Below are 24957 nucleotides of genomic sequence, written 5' to 3' on the forward strand. Positions count from 1 at the left end.
ATATTAAATCTTTGGTTTCCTCACATTACCCACCAGTAGCCGTCTCTCCAAGGTTTTTTGCATTGTGGTCAACCACCTTCCTCTCCCAAGGCGGTAAGACGCTGGACATCAGCAACAGCCCTGATGAGAGTGAGGCACTTCATTTATGCAATCATAGGCAATTAGTTCCCTCTGATTATGTGCCTCTTAATGCTGTTTTGAGTACTGTGGCACACAGTAATACAGAAAAAGATTAAACTATAGCCCTCCCTCCACACTGAGCAGTCATTTAATATACTGAGAACATAATGAAATGTACACAGTAATTACAGTAATATTAAATGCTAATGGGCTTGCAATTGGATCTGCCGGTAGTTTAAGATAGAGTCGGAGCACCCAAAGAAAGTCTAAGTTTAGAGAAAGTGTCACCATGACATCAGAGCATTCAATTCTGTGTCAGGTGTTTCTTATTTCGATGATTGGTGTGTTATTTAGAGTTTTTCCAAACAGAGGAAGTGGGATTATGTCCGGCATACGGGGCAATTCTGTACTGGGAAGGGAGCAATTAATATGCAGTTTACCAATTTCAGCTCACATCTAGTGAGTTAAAAAGGAATAGGGTCTAATGTTTCTACTCCGGTGGGAGAATAACTTGGAGGTCACCATAGAAACATGAAGAGAGATAATGAGCATGCTTAATTGGCTTAATTTTCTAAAGAGAAGATAATTGCTGCCTTGTGCATTTGTCTACTGGTTGTGATTGTTGACAGACACATTAAGGTAGGCACACACCGTCTGCTTTAAGTCTTCAGTGCCATTAAAGTGCCTTTGATAGCCATCGACATTGGTTTATTTCCATATATATGGCTAAGGGTTTGAAAAGGTTCCCTGTTTGTAAATCTTCCTCAGGTCTCATCACAATGCTTGATGCTTGGTGGAGAACCTAAATGAATTTATAGATCCCTGAATTGAAAAGTAGCTCCAAACTATTCTGTGGAAGCATGATTACTTTTTCTGTACTCTTTCAGCTCTGAGCCCACTACCTATAATGTATAGTATCGGACTTTGCAGATTCCAATTGTCTCTCAATGCACTGATCACCACGCAAATAGCCCTCTGTTTCATCATGACAATTGAGAGGTTCATATTTCAACCTAATAGTCCCGTATAACTTTAACCATCTATCACAACCTCATTTCATTGCGGTTGCAGTTAATACGCGCTTCCCTGCCAAGTGGAACATTTTCTAATGATGCACTCTCACACAAAAACAAGGCAAGCCGGCCTGGGTTCTGCATCACTCACTAATGCACCCATCCATAATGTGTTCATAGCAGCCTGCCTAAAGGAGACAGCGATGACTACCAGTAGGCATGGGCATGAGAGGGGATACGGGGAAGGGTACAAGATGCAAAACCTAAATGGCCATGATAATCATGAACAAAGTCACGGCCATAAAAGACTGTATCACCCTGATAATAACGTCTGTAGATTTCATATCATTACCAAGAATACTGGGAAACATCTAAAATGGGTATGTCAACAATAACGGTCAGTGGTGGGTGTCACATCCAAGTTCATTATCACAGTGAGCCTGGCTTTGTAGGATGTTGATAAGGGTAGGCTAATAGGTGTACGTAAAGCCCGATGTAAACACCATCCTAATTAGAGAGACCTTTATCAGTTCCTCCATTTTATGCAGATTGGACTGGTGCAAATGCTAGTGTCATTATCCTGTAATCAAGTACCATTCAGTTGACAGTGCCGTCTTTTAAAAACCTGATTAGAATGCATAACAAGGATACAATATTACATTATTTCCTCTGGTAGTTTATAAATATGTCAATATTAAAGCTAACTGAATAATGGGTCTTGTCAGGTTTAGATAAATGCATCAGATGCAAAAGGGATTACTTTAAAAAACAGACCACTGGGGTATTTTGAAATACAATAATAATAAGAATATTAAACAGCTCTTAGTACCTCTCACATAATCGTTGTCTTTACGTGTGAGATAAATGATGACTACAATTGACTCAGAGTTACGCACTCCTTTTTCCACCAACATAAAAGCCAAACTTTGATAAACTTTAGGTCGTTTTACAACCATTAGCCCTGTTGTGAAGACATTTCTAAATCCCTCTAAGACTTGTTTATGCAGCTGGACAGAAATGAAATCAAAAAACAAATCTGTTGACTTAATTTTTACCAGTTGTGGCTGTTTTGTTCAGTCAAATGTAGGTAGATACTCTCCTTTCTCATCTTGTAAAACACATCACAAAAAAATTGCAGTTTTATCATCAGTTAATTCATCTAAACTAATGTTAATTTCCATTTTGAAATACTCATATTTTTTCCATATTAATAAAAGAACACATGTCCTGTTGATATTTTCCTTGTGGCCTAGCAAACAAGCAAGAAATGTCATTTCCGGAAGCCATCTTTGTCCGCAACTTAAGAAACAAGTTAAAATCTCTTTGATTGTTTGTTTTTTTGTTTTGTTTGTTTATTTTACTTGTTGCAGGCTGAATATTTGTGTCGATGCAGCTGGATGGAGACTTGGGGGAAAGCTGGACATATTTTACAATACATAGGTAAGTGTCGTCAAAATGACGCGTTTGTGTTTCTACGCGTGGCGTGGTTTAACACACGACGACACCTGCTAAACGGGGCAGCTATGATGCATGTGCTGCTAACGCCGATTCAGCCGTGTCCTGACAAACTGGCTCGCTACAGCTACCGATTGACCCCGAGACAAGACACTTTGGGACTCTTTACTTGTGGTCGTGGTCGTGTCAGCTGACTTCAAAACGTCTTCAACATCACATTTATCCAGTTTCTGCAGTAGTGGGAAGTAACTAAGTACATTAGTTAACTAAGTACACTCCTGTACTGTGCTTAAGATGAATTTTGAGGTATTTGTACTATTATTGCAGTTATAGGATTGTAGTGTTTTCATTTTTATACTTCAACTCCACTACATTTCAGAGGGAAATATTGCACTTTTTAACTCCATTTTCCCCCCGACAGCTGTAGTTGCAAGCTACTTTTCACATTAAGGTTCTACATTAATTATAACACACTTCAAACATTAAACGAGTTATTAGCGACCTTTTTGGCTTGTGCTTCACTAAAGACCAGTGTGTAGTTGGGGCGCCTTGTCACATTTCAAATAGCGTAGAGTTTGTAGCAGTTCTGAAGAGTGTCTTCCCCTCTAAACATCCCACATGGTTTCATTTAAATAAGAGTTCAAGGCCCCATGAGGCAAAACAGCAAAGCTTAGGGAACAAAAATGAAATAAATGTACTTTTTCTTCTCATTGTGTGACACTTTGGAGGGGCCTGACTTCTTTAGGTTGGGAACCCCTGAACTAAAATACCCAGCTGTATATAAAGGTGTTAAAACCAGCTCCACTTCCAGCAGCTACAACAGTAAAAGGCAGCTTACACATTGATGCTTCAGTATTTACAATCTAATACTGTCAAATATAATAATATGCCAGTCACAGGGACATTTTACTCCAGAATGAGCACTTGGTACATTTTTCTGATGGTTCTTTAGTACTTTGACATAAATAGGATTTTGGATGAAGGATTTTTATTTTTGGAGTATGGAGTAGTTTTACTTTGACTCACTCTGATCAAGGCCCGGTTTGCTATCAACAGTTGCCCTATCAACATCACACCCACATGTTTAAATCACCTCCTGTCAGGGCTGCTATGCTCTCATCGTGAACCCGTCTATTTGTGTCTCATGAATAAAAACACACGAGTGAGTGCCCTGGCTTTTGGATTGGTAAGAGCGGATGATGATGTAGAGATGTGAGACAGGTATGAGGATTCAAAACAAAGTGGCAGACCATTTTTCTGCAGCCAGAAACGAGTTTGTCGTCACTCGACCCCCTTACACTCAAATGAAAGCCACACGACGACGTCCTTCTGACGTGTAATGTTTTCATCTGTGGTATATTTTTGATGGCTTTGCCTAGTGAACAGTATTCAGCAGGCTATAAAATATGTAGTGACTATTGAGTCACAGCTATTGTGATGATATTCTGTTATGCTGACAGTATGGGGTCACTTGTACCACGTTAATTATTCTTTTAAGTCAGCAGGTATTAAGTCTTTGTTGGAATGCGAAGATAGTTGAGAGAGAGAAATGACAGACTTCTGGGCTTGATTAGAAACATTTTTTTTTAAAGTTCATTTTATGGGTCTTCCAGAGATGGTGATAGTGTTCAGGGTGTCAGAACATAGTCTTACAGCTAGACATTTAATTATAGTACAGAGCAAATAAATTCATATATGAAAGATAAATGCAAGGTCTTACTGAGCTCATGCATGTGGGTTATTTTTAAACACTGTAAAGTCGATTTGACCAAATACCAGTTCTCGTGTTATCTGTTTGCACACAGGAACATAAATAGCTGTAAAATACAAAATAGTGGATTTAAGTGAAACTACAGCTGGTAAAGAGCTCCTGTACGAATATGTTAAGTGCCAGTTTCCTTGACGTCAATGTTCCTGTAATATGACAGATGTGCGATTACCCCATCTAGTGGCTAAGACTGGCGTGTTGCTGGTCCCCCCCCCCCTCTAAATGAGAAATTAAAAAAAAAAAAAAAGTTAAAAATGGAGAGAAACATCAGCTTTTGTGCGTTTATTGAAATCAACCACCTTACAAGTCACTGAGTCACTGAGCAAACTGAGGTCTTCACTTGGAGCTGGTGTACTTGGTGACCGCCTTGGTGCCCTCGGACACGGCGTGTTTGGCCAGCTCCCCGGGCAGCAGCAGCCTCACTGCGGTCTGCACCTCCCTGCTGGTGATGGTGGAGCGCTTGTTGTACTGGGCCAGGCGGGACGCCTCGGTGGCGATGCGCTCGAACAGGTCGTTGACGAAGGAGTTCATGATGCTCATGGCTCTGCTGGAAATCCCCGTGTCCGGGTGAACCTTTCGAGACAGGGGGAAAAGGGTCGCCGGTTCAGTTTAGGAAGACAGGAGAGCCCGCGGCAGCTGAAGCCGGACGCGCGCTGCGCTTTCCTCACCCACCTGTTTCAAAACTTTGTAGATGTACATGGCGTACGTCTCCCTGCGTTTGGCTTTTCTTTTCGCCTTTTTCTCGCTCGAACTTTTCCCCTTCTTTTTGGACGCATCGTTAGTCATTTTTTTTGGGGGGGGGGGGACGGTTGGAAAAAAAACCCCAAAAACGAGTAGAGCTCGACAATATCAAGTGCGCCAAGGTTGCCGTAGCAGGTATCTCAGGAATGGTCATTCCGGTTTTCCGGCTCGTGGACGGCCGTTTGTGTAGCAGCGTTAATCAGTGAGCTGATTTAGCTCACCTGCCCGGCGTCTGGGGCCGGCGGACCCGCGCTCCGCGTTGAGGAGAGCTCAGGAGGACTGGAACCCCTCCCAACCGCGTTAGTTTCTATTCAGGTGGGTGGGCAGGTGGGTAGGTGGGTGGCTGGTGTTTTTCTTTTTTTTTTTTTTCTATGGCAATCTTGTGAGACATCTCATGCGACAAGTGGGGGTTGCTTCGAGAGGCTACACCATTGCGCTTAACAACGGTGCCCACCGGGTGGCGCACTTGTACCGGTTTTAAAAGGCCTCACAAACGCTTCAAAGTGTAGTTGGGTCCCCACAGTAATCTTTTATGCATCGTGTGGTTTACGAAATATCATAGTCTTGGGGGTACATTAAAATATCACAACACTTGCCAGAAAACAATTGTGAGCTTCGTTTGTGGTCGCCTCCAGTGTTTAGGTAATATGTAGGCCTGTCCTGTTTTCGGATAGATTAATGTACACCGAGGCTATGCAAATTAAAAAAAGTATGGTATTATGAGTACGAGGCTGGATTAAAGCAGCCCCAAGAGCCCCATGTTCATTGAGTCTAGACTTAGTGCATGGCAGTCTTAAAAAAATGCAGATATGTTTGGGAATTCGCACTATGAATGTCTGGCCTTGAAGCTTTCTAATATGGAACAGCACTGTTACGAGTCTATCATTTTAAATGAAACTGTATTTACTGTGTGTATAAACATTTTTTTTTGTGTCTAAACTCAGTTTAGACAAGTAGTATTTAAGATGTGTGCTATTTAAGATTGGTTCTTGCCCCCCCCCCCCGGCAAAATATAATTTGGGCACATTCTCAACAGCACATGAAAAATTGGGAGACTATATATAAAGTTTACAATAACTTTGTATCAAGAAGTGCACGGCGGTGGTACCTGGTCGCTGAGGTGAGCCCACAGTAAGTTTTGCTCTCAGGTGCCCATTGGGTTCATCTAGTGTGGTCCACAAAATGTATTTCAGTTTTAGTTGGTGTTACTGTGGTGTCTGATTGTGGCAATGGGGCTATTTGTTTTTATTGGGTAGCGGTGTGATTACATCTCTAAGCTTGTGTTTGACCTTGGACACTTGTATTTATAGAACACCCTGACAAATTTCAGATTTTCATGCTGATAATTGGGATAAAATGGTTTCTGCTCCAGGCCTGTATTATCTTTTTTAGATATTCTACTTGTTTTATTTGGGTTGAAAAGTTTAACCTCCAAATTGGCCCCTCAGTGGGTGATTGTTGTAGCCTCTTAGTATAATAGCATATTTAAGAAGCAACTAGAATCCACTTTGATTATAAAACATGCCAGCGTCTACTGCCTTTGACCACACACTTTTTTTTTTCTATCTCAAAGCAAAGGCTTTTACTTTTCATTCCCTATGTTATATCTCACTATGTTTATTGCATTTTTTCTGATTTTAGTTGGACTTTATCTCCTACATATATCAATGAGATATTTCCTGTAAAAGTATAATCCAATACTATCCACCTTGTCAGATGTGTGTGTGTTGTGTGTAGGTCCTATCTCGTTCTATTATTTTGATTGATGAGATCCAAGGCACTGGAAGGAACACAAATTATACCTTTTATCACACTCTCTCTCTCTCTCACTCTCTCTCTCTCTCTCTTTCTCTCCCTCTCTCTCTCTCTCTAAATGGTAAAGCACCTTATCATTTGTTCATTTACTCAATTCACTCATTCCTTTCTGCCATACCGAAGCTTGGCACAGTTGTATTTGCTCTAAACACTGAGGTTCCACTAAATGCGTCCGTAATCTTACGATAGGTGAGCAGTGGATGTGAGAAAGTTACTGCAACATCGCTCTCTATCAAGTAGGCTATTTAGGTTGGAGAGTGTGAAGTAGATTGACAGCAGTGTTAAGGCAAAGACCAGAGAGCTCTAAGCTGTGGAGCTTTAGCAGTTTCATCATGAAAATGTTTTTGGTTTTAAATGGCACTGGACTTCTTATTGAAAACCTTCAGTAAGCTGCAGATATTTGTTTAAAAAAAATGTTTATTTTCATTTTTAAGTAATGAGGGGTAAAGAGACGCATTTCTGCCTTTCATGTAGTACACACAAAACAAATACACAAACGTCTTCTGCCTAAGCGAAATAACATTTTTCAGTGCACAAAAGCAAAGAAACACATTCATATTATTTATCTTCAGGTTTTACTTTATAGACTTGGGCTGTAACACTTCACAGATATACTCCTCATATAAACCTGGATTTACTAAAGAAATGGAAATAGATTTGTGTTGATCAGTGACACAGCAATGTTGCAATTTCAGCAGGTAATTGGTGCCAAATCTCAGAGTAGTACATTGCCGTTTCTGTGTTCAGGGTCTTTGACTTTTTGTTCCCCATAAACCCACAACAGATATTGAGCAATAGATTACATATGAATAGGCCCTTACCTCAGACAGCCTTTATGCAAGCTCGTGTACAGCAGCTGCCACACACATTGAATAGCAGCTATTGGTTGACTGTATTGTGAAGGCCATCTTTTTCTCTGTTATCTGACAGATTTCAGCTGTTTGGTTGTTTCATCAGTGAAGAGAAGATGGGGGGAAAAAGGTGAGTGTGTGTGTGTGTGTGTGTGTGTGTGCACATCTGCTACCTCACTATGTCTGTGTGACAGTCACAGAGAAAGAAAAATGTAGGCTGTTCTGTTTATCACAGCCCTTCATATCAACATATTGCTTAAGACTATGGGGTGTGTTTGTTGTATTTTTATCTGAAGGATTTGTAGATTAATAAAATAAAGCTTGGCTCGATACCTGCAGTGATTACTCTGTAGTTGCCAACTGTACAAGGTGTGTCTTAATTTTGCTCCTTATTGAATGAGCAATTCGAAACATTATAGATGAAACATCATTCAGAAAGGTCTGTGATTACAACACAGATGAAATAGAGTCAAGAACATTATTTGCTGACCTACTAACTAACTAACTAACTAACTAGCATTCCGAACAAATTGTTGTTTTTTTTAAATTTCTAACAGTTACAATCATTTATTTTTTCTTAGTAACTTTAAATGAGGTACTATTGCAAATATGCTAGTGCTAGTTGCTGAACGCTATATATGGGAAAACAAAGATCGTTATAAAGGATCACACTCACAGTCTAATCTGCATTTCAAGTTGTGTTCTTGCTCCTTCATTCTGGCACTGCTCTGATCAGTGCAGTGTTAAATCTCTGCGGCTCCTTCTTTAACTTTATGATGTATGTGCTCTTAAATGTCCGCTGCTTTACTGATGGGTTCAGTTCCTAACAGGGTAATCTATGTTGTGGGATACTTGCCAAATCTGCATAACTTTGGCATCACAGAGAATGACTTACTGTAATTGCTCCTTTTTAGTGCTACATCATATTAGGGCGGTTTGCTTGTCATGGGATTCTTTTGCTGAACTATAGCAATTATAGCACATTACTTAATATCCAACCTAATTTAAAATCAAATGGTGAGTGTCAACAGTGCTGCTGTACTGTTTTCACTTCATTAAAATGACTTGTCAGATCCCGTGAAACTTTTATATATTTTGCCAATCCTTTTGCAACATTTCTTTGTTGACAGCGGATATAACAGATATTCTCTAACTTTCATTTATCAGGGATCCTGGGGCCAGTTAGTATTGTATAATTACTATTTTACCACATTTGGTAATTTGGTCATTTCTGGCTGTGTAGTGCCCCAAAAAATTGTTTTGTGGATCAATTGACAACACATTTCTTAGGGTCTTCCATAGCCCAGTATATTAGATCATATTTTACGTAAATCTTAGACATTTCAATTTCCATGTTTAGCAAAAAGAGCCTATATTATGATTAAGATCCACATTTAAATTCAGTGCGGTATTAGGAAGGAAAATTTGTCATACCTTACTGTAAATTGTAATTTAGCAAGCAGAGCCTTCTCACTCTTGCCTTGGCTGCATTAGGATCAACAATCCTATAAACTGTATTGCATCAGCTTAAATGGTTATTTAAGAAAACAAAAACTGGTTATTTCTGAATGATGAAGTAATATTTTCATGCTTTTGCAAACATACCTGCACTAGTTAATGTGCAGTTTTGACATTGTGTCAATCAGGAAGAAACAGGCTAGCAACTAAACCAGAACATTTTCAGAGCATTGGCTGAGAGTCAAAAGTCAAATTCAAAGGCCCCCAAAAAAAGAGTGCAGTGCTTAGCGGCCCCTCAAATATTACCCCCTCCTTATTAATATTCCTCATTGAATTATGCTGTGCATTCTACCATCCACTTGAAAGCCAATTACTAGTGAAAGTCCACCACTTTCATCCTGCAATCTGCCACAACAGGCATGCGTGCTAGTATGAATTTGGAATTTAAGTCTCCTAATCTTTACTCAGGACAATGTTACCCAAATGTTAAAAGAATAAAAATAAATGCAGTGTGAGGAGTATTTGCATTATATTACTGTGTATGGAAATTGAATGTCAAATGCAGATTTATGCAGCAATGACGACAAAAATCACTAGGTTCTGAATTTATCAAGATGTGAATAAATGTTTTTTTGCATGTTTGTTTCACTCCAAGACATTTCAGCTGTTTTATCACAATCTACTTTTTACTGAGGTTTTAAATCATTTTTCAGTCACTGTGTAACAAAAATTTATCATGTACATAATATCATCACTGTAGTCACAGGAATTCACAAGAGTGTTGCCCGTTTTTCTCATATAAATAGTTAGTTCTGATGGGACACTTAATAATGGTCAGCAAAGAGTCAACCCTCTGCGCATTCACCACACTCCACAAACTCGTCCAGTCCCTGGAGATGAGACTGGATTCCTGGTGTTGGCTTACTAACTGTGTGTTTTTCAGCAAACAACAAAGACAGCTACCTTGGTTTTACCACTACAGTAAACCTTTTCTAGCGCTTCCCAATGCTAGTTAAGGTATATGTGTTTTACTTTATTCTCAAAGCCGAGTAGCATCTGTAAAGTACCCAAACTATACTTGATTTCTGTTTTAGGCAGTAACTTAAATAATTGCAACTCTTTGGTGAAGGATTTGTAGTTTGTCAGTGTTTGTCCACAGTATTTAATTTCTTGGCACTGTTTGTGATTGAAGACATATTAAAACCCAGTGAAGGTCCCATATGTTAAATGGGCACAACATCATCCATCACTGTGAGGTGTTTTTTTAGCACAACAATCATTATCAGTCATGACTGTGAATACAAAGGAGTGCAGCTGAATTTTATACATTTTGAAGTATTGGGGGGGGGTTAGCCAGCCTTGAATCAAGCATCAACCACTTCAAAAATCTTAATCGAGTCAAAGAGATTTTGACAATGAGTACTACTGGCCGTATTTAAGGTGTCATGATGTTATGAGTCATCAGAAACCAAAAAGACTGCTGTCTTGTAGTTTTGAAATTGCAATACCTCAGACATTGTTCTGGTAGACATATTCTGACTCTTACCATTACCTGCCAGGTAATGACTACTTTAGGTGGATTCAAAACCACAATAGTCTATAACTTCATGCATCATGTTGCATTTCCTCCAGTGAGCATTTTTCAGATTGCATCTTGACTGTGTCAGCGTATGGTTGACACTGCATTTCTGAGAAGTTTGTGGATGAAATGGTTTTCGTAGTTTCATCAATTGCATACCTCTATGGTGTTGTGGGTAATGGTTGTTATGGTCTCTCTGCTTGGTTACCAGGGCAGAATATTGATTTAATCCTCATTGGCTGTGGTCATATCCTTGGCAGTTCACCTATTGTTATGATAATAAGACATCCCCGGGTAGCCAGTGACTGATAATCTTGTTTGGTCCTAGGAGAAATGAAAATGGTTTCTCAGAATGGTGTGGTGAACTTTTAACCCCAATAAAATAACCAACTCTATTACTGGTCAAGCCTGAAACTCTCTTGTAGTCACACGCAACGAACCGTATCCCACGACTGTTATTGCCAGGCTGTGAAATGCTTTTAGGATTGTAAATACAAATAATGTAAATATTTTTCCTATGCAGTCAGAAGAAAGGACAAAACATAAAGATCTAACATCAGATGATTTATCAGTCATATATAGTAATTAAGAAATCATCTAACCAAGTGATTTGGGTAATATATTTGCTTTCTGTACTTGTTTGCATTGTTATGAAAAGCTTAAAATGTGGATATTTCTGGAACTGCATTACGTATTTCAGTGCCATAAACATGCAACCTGTGGCATTCTTGTATTCGAGCAAACATATTGACGGCAGTGGCTGCAGGAGCAGATCAGAGAATAATAACACAGTGAAGGTGGTGTCCAGATTGAGAGACTTCCCCTGTGAGCAGAGACACACAAGCAAAGCAGCCATTCAGCAGTGGGATGGATCCTGACTACTAAAGAGGAAGAGGGAGAGAGAGGGAGAGAGAGAGAGAGAGAGAGAGAGAGAGAGCAAGAAATGGGGGAGTGGTGGGAGAGCGAGAGGAAGTGAAAAAGAGAGTGAAAGGCTCCACACGGCAGAATATAAATCTGTATGTTAACAGGACTAAAGCTGGAGGTCTCGAAGCAGCTTTAGTGGTTATGCAGGTGGGGGTGGCCATAAAGGATCAAGAGGTGGTCTCCCCTATTAACTGAGGATCTGTGCAAATAAGGAAGTGGGACCCGTGGAAGCTGTGAACGACGGTTGTCAAGCACAGTGGTGGGTTGGTCGGAGGTCTCTGACCCTCTCATTTTCATTTCTGGAAGAAAAGAGAAGAGCAAAAGAGACACGAGAGAAAAAGGAAGGTGGCAGCGAGGGACCAGTGAGCCATTTCTCTCTTTATTACCTCCATTCACAAAACCATTGCATGCCATTATCACAGCGATGTAGAGGCATTCTCTCCGATTGGAGGAGGAAGGGTCCCATTGACTGCTTAGGTTTAGCACCTCTCTCCAAAAGCTAGCCCTTTTCATTGCAGTCCCCCCCTCATCTCTCGCCTCTATCCTTACGTATGCTGTTTTCTCTGTTCTTCTGTCTTTTCTTATCCCTTGTATTCTTGTCCCTTTTCACACAACTCAGGAATCAGGAGGCATTGCGTTTTGGTAGAAGTGGGTGTTTCTCAAGCTGTCATTGTGTTTGGTGCCGCTACAAAGGACAGCTGAGCAGGGAGTGAGAGAGAAAGCTTTGGAGATAATAAAATAGCAGCCTGAAAGAAAAGGGGGGACCTGGGACTACAGGAACAGCTGACAACAATTGGAAGGTGAATTGTGATGAAAATAAAACTGTTACAAAGACTGACAACCATTTTGAGATAGCTATTTATTGAGACTATTACCACTTCTTGAGGGAATAAAGAAGCAGTGTGCCAAACCAACACTGTCGGTTGGATTCTGCTATTGCTGTTGCTAAGCAAACTCTCTAACCTGAAGTTCTTTGGGAGACAGTATTGAGCATCACTCTACAGCCATGAAGGGAAGCTCAGAGGAAAGCATTGAAAGCATCAGGCCCTCCAACCTGCAAGCTTTTGCTAACATATCCACCCTACATGGCATGAGTCACATATTCGCCTATGGGCACATGACATTCCGTCGGTTCCTTTGGACTCTCTCATTCCTGGGTTCACTAGGCTTATTGATGCTGGTCTGCATGGATCGAGTGTCATATTACCTGGAGTATCCTCACGTCACCAAGCTGGATGAGGTTGCGGCGACAAACCTTACCTTCCCAGCAGTTACCTTCTGTAACCTCAATGAGTTCCGCTTCTCCAAAATCACCAGAAATGACCTCTATCATGTGGGAGAGCTCCTGGCCCTCCTCAACAATAACTACCAAATTGCCAACCCACACTTGGCTGAGCCAGAGGTTCTGGCCGCCCTAAAGGATAAAGCAAACTTCCAGAACTTCAAGCCCAAACTGTTCAACATGACTGATTTCTATAACCGTACAGGTCATGACATCAGTGATATGCTACTGCAGTGCACCTTTCGAGGAGAGGATTGCTATCCAGTGAACTTCACCACAGTAAGAATTCATTCTTATCTTAACATGCTGTGATTCTGCAAAGTATGTGTTCTCTTCTATTTCCTGCCACATCTGACAGTCTGTCCCTCTCTTTAATGTTCAAATGAGCTTTGACCGAGTTTTAATGTTGATTGAGCAATATATCTGAGACAGATGCCTGGCTTTAAATCATTTACTACTCTAATATAGACCAGTGATAATACTGTGGTAGATATGTGGTAGATATTCTCATTTTGTTGGTGGTGTTGTGTTGTGTCCTGTAGTTGATGCTTGTGGTGTGCTAAGAGCAAGTGGTGCATATAACTTGTGATATGGTACGGTTATGATGAAATGCTCGCCATTGCTGACTTGCCCAGTGATCTCTGAAGACAGCTTGGCTTCCAACAAGATGGAAATCTTTTTTTGTTGTTGTGTGTTTGTGTTGCTGTACCTTGAGGAAACACTTCCCCGTAAGGTGTAGTAGTGAGGACAAATGGATAGTTTAAGCATGTACACAAGCAATTGTTTTGGCAAATCTGACCAGTGCTTTCATAACATAGTTCAAATCAAGGTTTCTAGTTGATAATTACTTTGTTATGAGGTTGGGGTCACTGTGCTGTCTCTTGTCATAACACTCCTCCTTGTTTATGCTAATATTTCAAATATTCATCAGTGCTGCTCTAAATTATATTTCAGAAAGGCTATTTCTCGCTAGTCTCAGGAAACAATGTGATGTTTATCATGCATTTCAGAAGTCTAAACAAAACTGATGACTTCTGCAGAAATTATTTCAGAAATCGTCCAGAGAAGGTGCTATGGTGCTGAGTTATCACCAAGAAGTCGTATTCTGTGCTTTGATTCATTCTACCCTCCATCTGGCTGTCTATCCAATCAAACATAACTCTTCATTCACTACACAGTATGAATGAAGTCCACTAAACTGTAAATGGTTTCCTTTTGGGTGTGTGTCAGCAGTAAATCCTCATTCATTTAAAGACACTGAACATGGTTGATAATACATAACAAATTCATTTAAACCGACACAGTAACATGAACTTGTCCCCTCATGTCCCCTTGTTTCATGCATTGATTAGAGGTAATGGAATAAATTTAATAAAAGCAGAAACATGGGTCCAGGTGGCATCAGACATTATACGCTCAGAAAGATCTTAACACACCATACTTACTGCAGCTATATTATAAAGCGCACTGTGAGATGTGGCTGTACATTTTTAAAAAGTGGAAGTTAAAAATGGAGTATAGGTAGGCATTAATGTAAAGGTTGGTCTTATAGTCAGTTTGTGTATTTTTACTGAAAAGGAACAGATCCTACAATTGTAAAATGATGTGGTTCCTGAGCCTTCCTTTAAAGGTTTAAAGTAGTGCTACAGTTAATTAAACTTAATGAAAAATAGCAATAGCAATAGCAAAAAGTGTGATTATATTAGTTTTGTTGTTTTTTTCACTGTAGTTTATTTGAAATTTGTGTGTATCATAATTAAGCTGCAAACATTTTTCCTGTCATTCCTGTCTTCTCCATTTTTGCTTCTGTCCAATGCGGGAAACAAGTTTGAGTTTGAGCTGCGGATCTGTTTATTAGCCCCTTTTTATTTGAGTGAAATACAGACCCAAAGAGCAGTAGGCAAAGCTCTCCTTATCTCTTTCTGGGTTGTGCATTCTTTTATTTAAACAAGAATACAGTGTATTGGCCAAAAAAACAAACAAACCCTAAAACAAAACAAACAAACAAATTAAAAAAAAAACATAAAAATGCAGCCTTTTATTACATTTAATTATTCTCACTGTGTGTGTGTCATATATCCCATCTCTTAAAGTGCAGTTTTGATTGAGTTACACCTAACTTACTTATCTCTCAGTTGAGTCTATCCACTCTCAAAAAAGCGATTTCTTATCTACGTTGTATCTTTAATCCACCCTGAAAGAAACCCTTGCAGATGGCTAGTTTTTAACTGACTGACTCTATAATCTTCAGTATTGATCAAAGCTCTTCTCTGCTGTAGGAGGAGATAAAACACTAATTTAATGTTGCTTTTCAGTCTCATTTTTTTTCAATTTGTGTCACACATATTATAAATTGGGAATGTCTCCATTTACATGTTTGTTTCCAAGCAGCACTCAAAGTTTCTAGAGAAAAAAATCACTCATGGAAAGCAAATTGCCTTCATATTGCTTGATTGAAAATGCTTGCAGTGTCAAATCAGTGGGTAGAAAAATGTTGTCAGTTTGGTTATGCTGCATGTTGTCTCTTGTTTGTGTAGGGCAAATTTGGTTGTCCAGCAAACTGTGAACTTAAACGTCAGATTTGAGCAGTCTTGTTCTCCATCACCGTGTTGTGTTGTTTGGAGGAAATGGTTAGAGCAGTGCCACGCGACACTGCGATATGCTCTCAGTGGGCAGAAATGATATGCTTGTCAGGACTTGGACGAGTGCCAGTATGCCATACCCATCTAGCTGAGTGTTTGGTGCTGTATCTGATAATAATCTCACACAACTAACTGTGAACACCGTGACTGGATCACTAATAGAGTAACTGAGTTTATAACCTGCCCCGATGGGGAAAAACATCTCAGCTACTGTTTATTAGAAATCTTCAGCAGAAAGCATGAAATCAGGACATGTACCTAATACACCAGTTCGTATTCGGTTGACTTTATCTACTAATATGTGTTCCTGTTGTTTTTCTTTCCAAACACAGAGTCCCTATGCACTGGCAGTATACTGATATTTAGACGACTACTACAGGAAATTTTCAATTATTCAAATTCCCCCACAGACATGTTGAGAGGAAGATTTACAATGCAAAGGATTGTGGGAGTGATGAGCTTTGACCTTGAATAAATGAAGGAAGAATTCCATTAAGTCAGGGTTATGATGCAGTTGGGAAACAAAGCATTCAAATGTTATGCATTGTAATGGATGGTGGGCAAGGGGAGAATAGTAATTTGTATTTCCAATGACATTAACTGCTTTAATCTCTCTGAATGATTTTATGGGTCACGTGTTACCAGTGTCATGACAAAACTAAGATGTTTTTTTGTGGCCCATCCAAGGCCAATTGTGAGAACATTTTGTAATATGAATGCTATCAAAGAAGTTAGCTCTTTAGCATCAGCTCATATGTCAGTAGCAGCAGCCAGGGAGGTTACAGTCAAGACGGGAAATATTTGGATGGGTTTTTTTTTTTTTTTTTTTTTCTTCAGACTCTGAGCTTCAGCACATTCAATTTGAAATTAAAATAATGGATACCACATTAAAGTGCTCAGCTTTAATTTGAATAGGTTTACATTAATATAGAAATAACTGTGTGGGAGATATAGCCCATTAAACACACAGTGCCCACAGTTAAGGGGTTCAGAAGTAAATAGACAGACAGACATGAAGTAAAACAAAATCATCACATTAATATTTTGTGGAAAATCCTTTGCATTCAATGATTGGCTGAAGTCTTTGACCCACAGACATCAGCAGAGGCTTTGAATCTTTCTTGGTAATGCTCTGCCAGAGCTTCACTGCTGCCACCCCCAGCTTTTGCTTGTTGTGGGGTCTCTCTGCCTCTAGTCTGGTCTTCACCAAGTGGAATGCAGCTCAGTCAGACTGAGATCAGGTGATTGAGTCGGCCAGTCGAGGATATTCCACCTCTTCTTCCTGAAGAGCTCTGTGATTGCTTTGGATGTATGTTTAGGATCCTTGTCCTGCTGAATGATGAAATATTATCCAATGGGTTTTGAGGTATTTGGCTGAATCTGAGCTCACAGAATGCTCCTGTATGCCTCTGCATTCATCCTGTTGCTTCCGTCAGCAATGAAATCTTCATTAATTGCCAGTGTGCCAGTTCAGTTGGCAGCCATACATGCCCAAGCCTTAACAGGACCAATGCCATCCTTCCTTTTTTTTTTTTTTTCTCCAAACTTTCCTCTTTCCATCATTTTGATAGAGGTTGATTTTTGTTTCATCATAATTATTGGGGTTTTGCTTCTTGTGGTGAATCCTCTGAGGTTATGGTCATGAAGTCTTCTCTTAATCGTTGACAAGGAAACATATATGCCTACATCCTGGAGAGCATTCTTGATTTGCTGTGCAGCCATAAAGGGTTTTTTCTTCACCGTGCAAGTGATTTTCTTTCATCCACAAGACTTGTTCTCCGTCTTCTACTAGCTTGTTTGCCATTTTCTATTTTTCCTGTGTGCACCTGCTTTTTTAGAATGCACCCAACTGCAGATTTTTCCAAACCAGCTACCTTTGATACCTCCCTGATAGATTTTTGCTTTTTTGAGCCTCATTATAATCTTCTTCACTTGCACGGTGACCTCTTCTCTCTTAACATTGACGGACGACTCCACCTCAATCTAAATGACAACTTTCAACTGTCAGTCAGCTCTCAGCCTCATGTGAACTCTTTTGTGCATGAACTAACATTGAAACAACACACAGTTGCCTAAGAAACATTTAGTAGCCAAGTGTCCAGTTAAGGGCTTTGTCTCCCACACAGTTCTTTCTCTATTGATGTAAATCTACTCAAATTAAATGTGAGATTTGAGACATTAATGTAGTATCCATTATTTTATTTTAGATTGAATGTGTTGAAGCTCAGAGCATGAAGAACAAAAGAATGTACAACTGTCCAAATACTTATAAAATTAACCAGATTTAAATTTTGATATTTTGTCACTATATCAGCAGTAATCCACCTAAATAGTTTGACTTGGTGGGGATGACACTTGTTTGTACAGCAGATTTATATTTTTTAAGGTATATTCAATCTTAAACGCCTGTGTTCCTGTCAACAGAAGGACTTTTTATCATATGTATTAATTGACTTGCTGTGGCTCCAAAAGACCGCATAAGAAGCCTATGACAAACACTGTATACAAAAGGCACCTCAGTCGATGATAGACTGCTACTGAACAAGAGGTTGATTATCATAATCTGATAGTAGTGCTATAGTGCTCCATGTTTGTGTAGGGCAGGTCATGACAAGTCACTCTGGGCTACATTTCTGTCCATTTCTTACAGTGTGTGTAAAATCAGTATTCATCATTACATTTTGCTGAAGCTCAGTCTTTAAGATGTGAGTTGTCTTTTATCTTACCATCTAGATGACAGCAGGTGCCAAGGGGATGAGACATGGCTACAGTTGAGACACGGCTGACTGACACAGTGTGACTTGTGGATATACACATTGCAGATTTAAATGATTTGGCAGAGGTCTTGAACATTTGGAGGCTCATTTCCACTCTAAAGCAATTCATGCTAGAGCTAGATAATATATTTCTGAGGCCACGACATTGTTGGTTTAACACAGATACTATACAGTGTGTTGGCTGATTTTCACAAATAGAATACATAGTGCAGTAAAACATGCCTGAAGTAATTTTAAAACAGTCATAATTTCAATGTTTGTCGAGCAGGTTCTCTGTGGCAGCTGAGTTGGCAGAGTAAAATATCACAGATCAGCAGATGGTGATGCAGGTTCTTTTAATAATAAGTAAAATGATCAACTGTAAGAAAGCCTGTAAATGTACCTTTTGTCCCTAACTCTTTGAAAACCAAATGAAGAGATCCTTGGAAAGAATGTATCAGTTTATAAATAACAGCCAGTTGACCTGTCTCACAGAGGACATATTGACTTGTCAGACAGAGATGTAAATAATAACTGCATGTTTGCATATTTGCACTCGAGCATATATGCAATTTTATTGAATAGTTTGCCTTAAAATTTCTATATGTACATTTTTACATATATTTAAAGTTTTTATCTTGAAGTTGTTTTTCTTGTAATCATATATTTCATACTAGTCTTTTAACATATCATTATGAGTATTCCATATTGCATTTCCCTACACATATTGTTTATTTATGTGACAGATAGACCTTTGAATCCTTGAATCATTTGCATCCAGACGCAGAGCAACATTAGCACCAGCAGTTGTGTTGCTGACTATTTGGCTACGTGGCTAACTGTATGTTTATCACTATGTGCGACTCCTTTATCATTACATATAGTCATTTTATTCAATATATTGACTTGTGCAAGTTATCCGTTACACATGCTTTTCCTTCAATGTCTGTTATCACTTGGCAGCTGACACTGAAACATGGAGCCTTATGTACACTCACAGGGATACACAGTGAGAGCATGTAACAACACTTCACAAAGCTACTTACCATGAAATAGAATTTGCAGCGGTAAAACACCAACTCCACAGACTGCTCCAGCAGCCACTGTGAACCTACTGCAGTCATTTGGTTTTGTTTAGTGGGCTGACTATTAGGAACAAAGCTGTCCTCAGAATCAAATAGTCTTTAAATCTGCATCAATAAAATGATCAGTTTTAGTAAAAAAAATAAATTCATATATCCACACTGTACTACCAGCTGCTTGGCAACAGCAATTGATATGTGAACACAGTGAAGGGAGGCGACGTTGGGAACTGTCTGGGAAGAAGAAAACAAGACGCTCCACTGAATAATGTTTCATGAGTTTTTCAAGAGGTGATGAGTTGTGAGAACTCAGAAGAGTGTAGCAGAAGTACTCTGTATAAACTTAGGAGCAGAGGGAGATGGGAAAAACAGGAAAGCATGGGCATATCTGAGCTAATTAGATAAAATATATATAAGATCATTTTTAAATGTTTACTACGAATACAGCTAAAGGGAGGTGGTGCAGGTTCCTTATGTGGATGCACATAAGCAAGTGCGTTAAGTGTTATTTCTTTTAAATGTCATCACTAATTAATCATACTTGGTAAAGCATGGTCATTACAGAAATACCTTTGGAAAATTGTCATATTTTGTCCGACAAGCCTCTTATAAGTGATACTGTAAGTTTATATGACATTAAACCTGTCGAAATTAATGGTAATAGTCTAATTTAACAGCATTTATGAGCAACAGTGTGTATGCGCTCAACTTAATTGGTGAAAATATAGATGGTGCTGACAGTGCAGCTACACTAGGACCTGTGGTCTGAGAGGGAATATTATGTGTCCTTGTTACAAATAAAGACCCGTTGTTACAGCCTTACATGTAACATTGGTTTCTCCATTACTTAGAACAGAGCATGACAAAGATGAAGAGAGAGGGAATATCTGTGCGTTTGTGTGGTAAACAGTGGTATGTCTAAGAGGGAGAGGAGGGGTTTACAGAAAGATGTATGAGCCTATTTTTCTCTGCCATCATTTGTTCCTAAGTATCAAAACAGATCTAAAAATAAAAGATTGGCTGTAAATGAAAAATAGACGTCATATATGCAAGGCATTTACTTCGGAGTTCAGCAATGTTCAGCTAGTGTAGTTTGAGTGAAGCAACTCCTGAAATCCGCACAAGCAGGGGTGTAGCAGTGTAGCAGATACACGTGGGATTATCCATCTCGAAGAGCAAGGCAAGTCATGTTACAATTTAAATGTAACCTATCGCATTAACTGATTTTAGCCTTTAAGGCATTGCGTCCTTCCAGGCAGCGTACCGTCCCGGAGGGAAGCGCTATCTTCAGGATGACCTCAAGGCCCAAAGTCCCTTCTCTTGCCATCGTTCCCTGACCCTCAAGCTTCGTGGAAGGGTATAAAATGTATAAACACTACTAGAAGGCTAATCAAGCACACGCTCAGCTACAAAAATTAAACAGACAGTATACCCACGTACCAAGACACCATTACGGCACTGACTACAGGTGAATTAATCCTGGGACTGCTGTGACCGCAGCCTGAAGCACACTTGGAAAGCAACACATCAGTGTTAAAACAACAGAGTACAGAGGAAATTAGAGGGCATGAGTGTAATCATTTTTATGCTTTGTTTTGTCATAATCTCTGGATAATTATCTTGTGATCTCAAATTAACAAGCTTGCTGGTTAGAAATGAGAAGTTTGGTGTGGCATGCTTCCCGATCAGATTAAAATATTTTTTTCGGATGGGGACATAAAACAACAAATCTGCATTATTTAAACAGCAATTACTGAAGAGTGACAAGCTGCTGGATGATTTAGTTCGTATGAACATGACATTTTTTGTTTTTTAACCTGCCCAACGTCAGCAGTAACTCTTTGGCAATATGACACATATTTGACTGACTTTCTGTGACATCTCGGGAAGCCTGAAACTATCCAACTTGACTGCAGTTTTTGTCATTCCCCTCAACCTAAGCTGGCTACTCTTGTCTGCATTCCAGTCAGTGTGTCTCGAATGAGCCTAATCTCTGCCCGAGATTGCCTTATGTCATCACTCACATTTTACATCAGCAAACAGCATTAGATACTACAGCCTACTGCTGCTGCAATAAAACGAAAAGCCTCCTGTAATATCAATAAAATATTACCATAGAGACTGTTGCTGCCCTGTAGTAATCAAAAGGTGGTTTGTAGTGATGTTAGATTACACAAAAAGGAATCCCTGAAAGGACTTATCATATGTCTGCTGAAGAATACTACATGACCATCTTATGCATTATTATTATTATTATTATTATTATTATTATTATTATTAATTATCTAATGATAATAATCTAATGATTGTAAAAAGACAATATTAGTTATGTAGAGATTATTATGATGACCAGAAAACAAAGCTAATTATTCTTTGTTCCTCAATACAAAATAATACAAATACTTACGACCATAGTTTCTACATTGCTTTGCACTCTGTTGGTCCTTTGACAGGTGTTACTTTTCCTGGCTTGCCTCAGACCTTGGTCAGAAATAGAGCTGGGTGGTATAGACAAAGTTAATATCGAGCTAATTATCCCAGCAGTGGTAATTACTGCACTAGCAGCAGTCTCACCATCGAGATATGAAGATATTTACAAAGACACACAAAACATTCAAAAGAAGTGAAACTCATGCGGTGCAGCGTGGCACAGGAGAGAACCAATACACGGTATAAAGAGATATAAAGGGCATTACTGACTCTTTGTGTGTTGTTGGTCCCTTTTTGTATTACTCTCCCAGAAAAAAATTGTGCTTATCCAAGTGCTTTATGAATATACTTTATAAACGTATAGCGACTAGAGGAAAAAGGAGAAAGAGGGAGGGGGGAAAAAAGAGGAAAGGACGCAAAGAAACTTTTTTTAAACTTAAAGCAAAATGGAGGAAAAACTTATTGTCACTGTCTCTGTGGCGTCTCAATTCTCTATGATGTGTCTTTAACAAGTTACCAGGGCATTAAAAAAAGAAGAGCAACGTGCAGAAACGGATTGCTGACATTGGTGTTGTGTCTGGCAGCAGCGGATACGTCAGAAAACAACTGTCCAGTCTGAGCAGAGTAATTTACTGGCTCAAATACTAAACAACCCCACAACTTAAGAGTCATGAGAGGTCAAATACTGCAAACGACTTTGTATCTAAACGTGTGAATGCACCGTAAGAGTGCCTAAAGTGTAACAGTGGATGACAGCTCCTAAACACCAGTTTCATGACGTGATTTTGGAAATATATTTTTATGAATATAGCAATATGATTACAACCATAACCCTAGCCCTATTTTCCATGATGAAAAATAACAATGGTCCAGTAACGTGTTTAACTAAGCATAATGAGGGTCTTTCAAATATCAAAAGATAATTTAAAGTTGAGTGTTCCATAAATTAAAAAGGAACATTTGTTTCACCAGTATCAAAGCTCCACATGAGGAAGATAACATCCCCAGAACACAGTTTGACTTTAGAAGCTATACATTGATCCATTGCCTCCTTTATATTTGCAAATGAAAAGAGAACACGACTCACCCAGTTTGCTCAACACTGTTACTGTTATGAATTTGTGATCTGTGTTACCCCAGGTAAAGTAATAGCACTTGATGAAAATATTTGTGGTACTTTGCATTGTTATTGTGAAAACTAGATTCATTTATACTGTAAGCAAAGGTTAATCTAGTTTTATTTACGTTCATGAGTTGCAAGTTTAGAACAGCAGATAAACAGAAGATGATGTTGCTTTAGCGAAACAAGCACTTCTTAATTTTTTTGGTGTTGCCTGGGCACAATGAGAATTTTGCAGCTTCTGTTTGCATGAGTGCTTTTTCCATTAAAGTACAGCAACACAACAAGGAAGCTCAAATGAATATGTCTCTGAGTAAATCGATTTTTGCCTCCTACATGTTCAGAATGTTTATTAATTTCCACCCGATCTTGCCCAGAGCTTGAAAACGGGCAACTTCCAGGCAACAGTCCCTTACATTTTAGTTCATCGAACCACTAATCACACAGACAGAATTTTGCTAAAAAATAATTTCACCTGTCATTACCTTGATTGTGACCTGCATTGCACCATCATAAATAGGGCTACAGTGCTTAACTCATTTACATTCATGGGCTGTGGTGGTTCATTTATCTTCACTAAGACTGGATTACTTTATGTGAAGGCCATATTGTCAACATGTCCCTGCGTATTGTACAAGCCCAGTTTATGACAGAGAGCAACACTGCTCCAGTTTGTTAAAGGGGGAAAAAAATGTTTCCACTCACATAAGTCTTGCAGGAACAATAATCACATTTGAATAACAGAATTTTCTCCGCTGCCCAAAAAAGATTTTGACAATATTTTACCCTAACAATGAAAAAGTTCTAATTTGTTGTCTGGTGTGCTTTTGCTTTGATATGAGATAGCTTGAGGTCTTGAATTACTGTTCCTAATGAAATTAATCTCAGAGAGATTGGTGTGTGCCTTTTGAGCTTTACACTGGCTCCTTTTTTTTTTTTTTTTTTTTTCTTCATTATACCCACTTAGTTTGCTGTTGCTACATAATGTGCTCTGTCATGATTTGTCCTTTTTCATTTGTCCTGTAACAACCATGGCCAATACTATTATGTTTCAAAATCCTTTAATTTGTGGTTAATGCTAAATCCCGAATATCCCTTTACTTCACACAAGGGTTTTACATGGATGGCAGCATTATGTTCTTTTATTCTTTATCGTTCAGCGCATATGCTACATATTGTATAGCATCATCTTTGCTGCTTTTCACAATGTCAGCTGAAATATTTTGAGTAATACACAGTAGGTCTGTGGCCCTCAAACACTTCAGTACTTTTGAAAATCCAATCTTACAGTGCAATGGCCAGAAATGGAGACATGCTCACAAATAGGCTTTGCAACAAGTTTATTTCCATACACTGTTATAGTCTGCGGTTTCAGAACATGGTGCAGTTACAGATACAAAGCTGTTAGATGACGTGATAGCCTGCAGTCAGTGGCCATACAGAAGGTCACACCTCAGCTCTGAGAGTAACAGACCACCCCAGCTCTCCTCAGCCTTCTCTCTTCTGTGTGTAACCATCTGAGCTGACATTTGAATTTTTGTTTTGTGCATTGAAGCCTGGAGAGATTTTATGTTAATGTTTGACCTGTATTTATTTATTTTTAACCTTTTCTATACAGGAAAAGTGGCAATATGTGTAATCACAACTTCATGTATACAGTATGTGTGAGCTATTTAACATTTCATAATTTGAGTTAATCTGTTCTCCTTTTAATGATTAGTATCATCCCGCCTCTCTAAAACCCAGAAAGATTGTGAACTTAAATTACAGATAATTTTCATTATTGACCAGCCTGCTGATTAGTTTTCTAATTAATTGAATTTTGGCCAAGAAAATGTAAGAATATAATGAAAAATGCCCATCGCAACTTCCCAAAGCACAAGTTGACATGCTCTTATTGCTTATTTCGTCCCATCCGCCA

General features: G+C 39.1%; 2 protein-coding genes across 3 annotated transcripts in view; one reads left to right on the forward strand and one right to left on the reverse strand.

The window, feature by feature from the left end:
• Window positions 1–4623: 4623 nt before the first annotated feature.
• zgc:92591 (uncharacterized protein LOC436997 homolog) lies at window positions 4624–5393 on the reverse strand. Its single transcript, XM_040143370.1, has 2 exons — window positions 5029–5393; window positions 4624–4929 (listed from the first exon to the last, which is right to left on the reverse strand). Exons 1-2 carry the CDS (start codon window positions 5140–5142, stop codon window positions 4693–4695), a joined length of 351 nt encoding a protein of 116 aa, XP_039999304.1. The 5' UTR covers window positions 5143–5393; the 3' UTR covers window positions 4624–4692.
• A 2371-nt stretch (window positions 5394–7764) lies between these two features.
• asic1c (acid-sensing (proton-gated) ion channel 1c) overlaps window positions 7765–24957 on the forward strand; it is an 89648-nt gene continuing 72455 nt past the window's right edge. The window contains exons 1-2 of one of the 2 annotated variants that reach the window (XM_040143368.1): window positions 7765–7893; window positions 12344–13285. In XM_040143368.1, the coding sequence (XP_039999302.1) occupies window positions 12731–13285 (555 nt within the window). In that variant the 5' untranslated portion in view covers window positions 7765–7893; window positions 12344–12730. Of the gene's footprint in view, window positions 7894–11794; window positions 12087–12343; window positions 13286–24957 lie in introns of those variants that run through there. The other variant, XM_040143369.1, reaches the window with a different exon arrangement.

Source organism: Xiphias gladius, chromosome 14, assembly GCF_016859285.1.
Source record: "Xiphias gladius isolate SHS-SW01 ecotype Sanya breed wild chromosome 14, ASM1685928v1, whole genome shotgun sequence".
NCBI classification, from domain to species: domain Eukaryota; kingdom Metazoa; phylum Chordata; class Actinopteri; order Istiophoriformes; family Xiphiidae; genus Xiphias; species Xiphias gladius.

What these genes read in the sequence shown, in the direction of transcription:
- zgc:92591 (XM_040143370.1), bottom strand. Translation starts at nt 5,142, where the DNA reads ATGACTAACGATGCGTCCAAAAAGAAGGGGAAAAGTTCGAGCGAGAAA. An exon ending in TCTACAAAGTTTTGAAACAG is followed by an intron (nt 4,930 to 5,028) that starts GTGGGTGAGGAA and finishes CTGTCTCGAAAG; the next exon opens with GTTCACCCGGACACGGGGAT.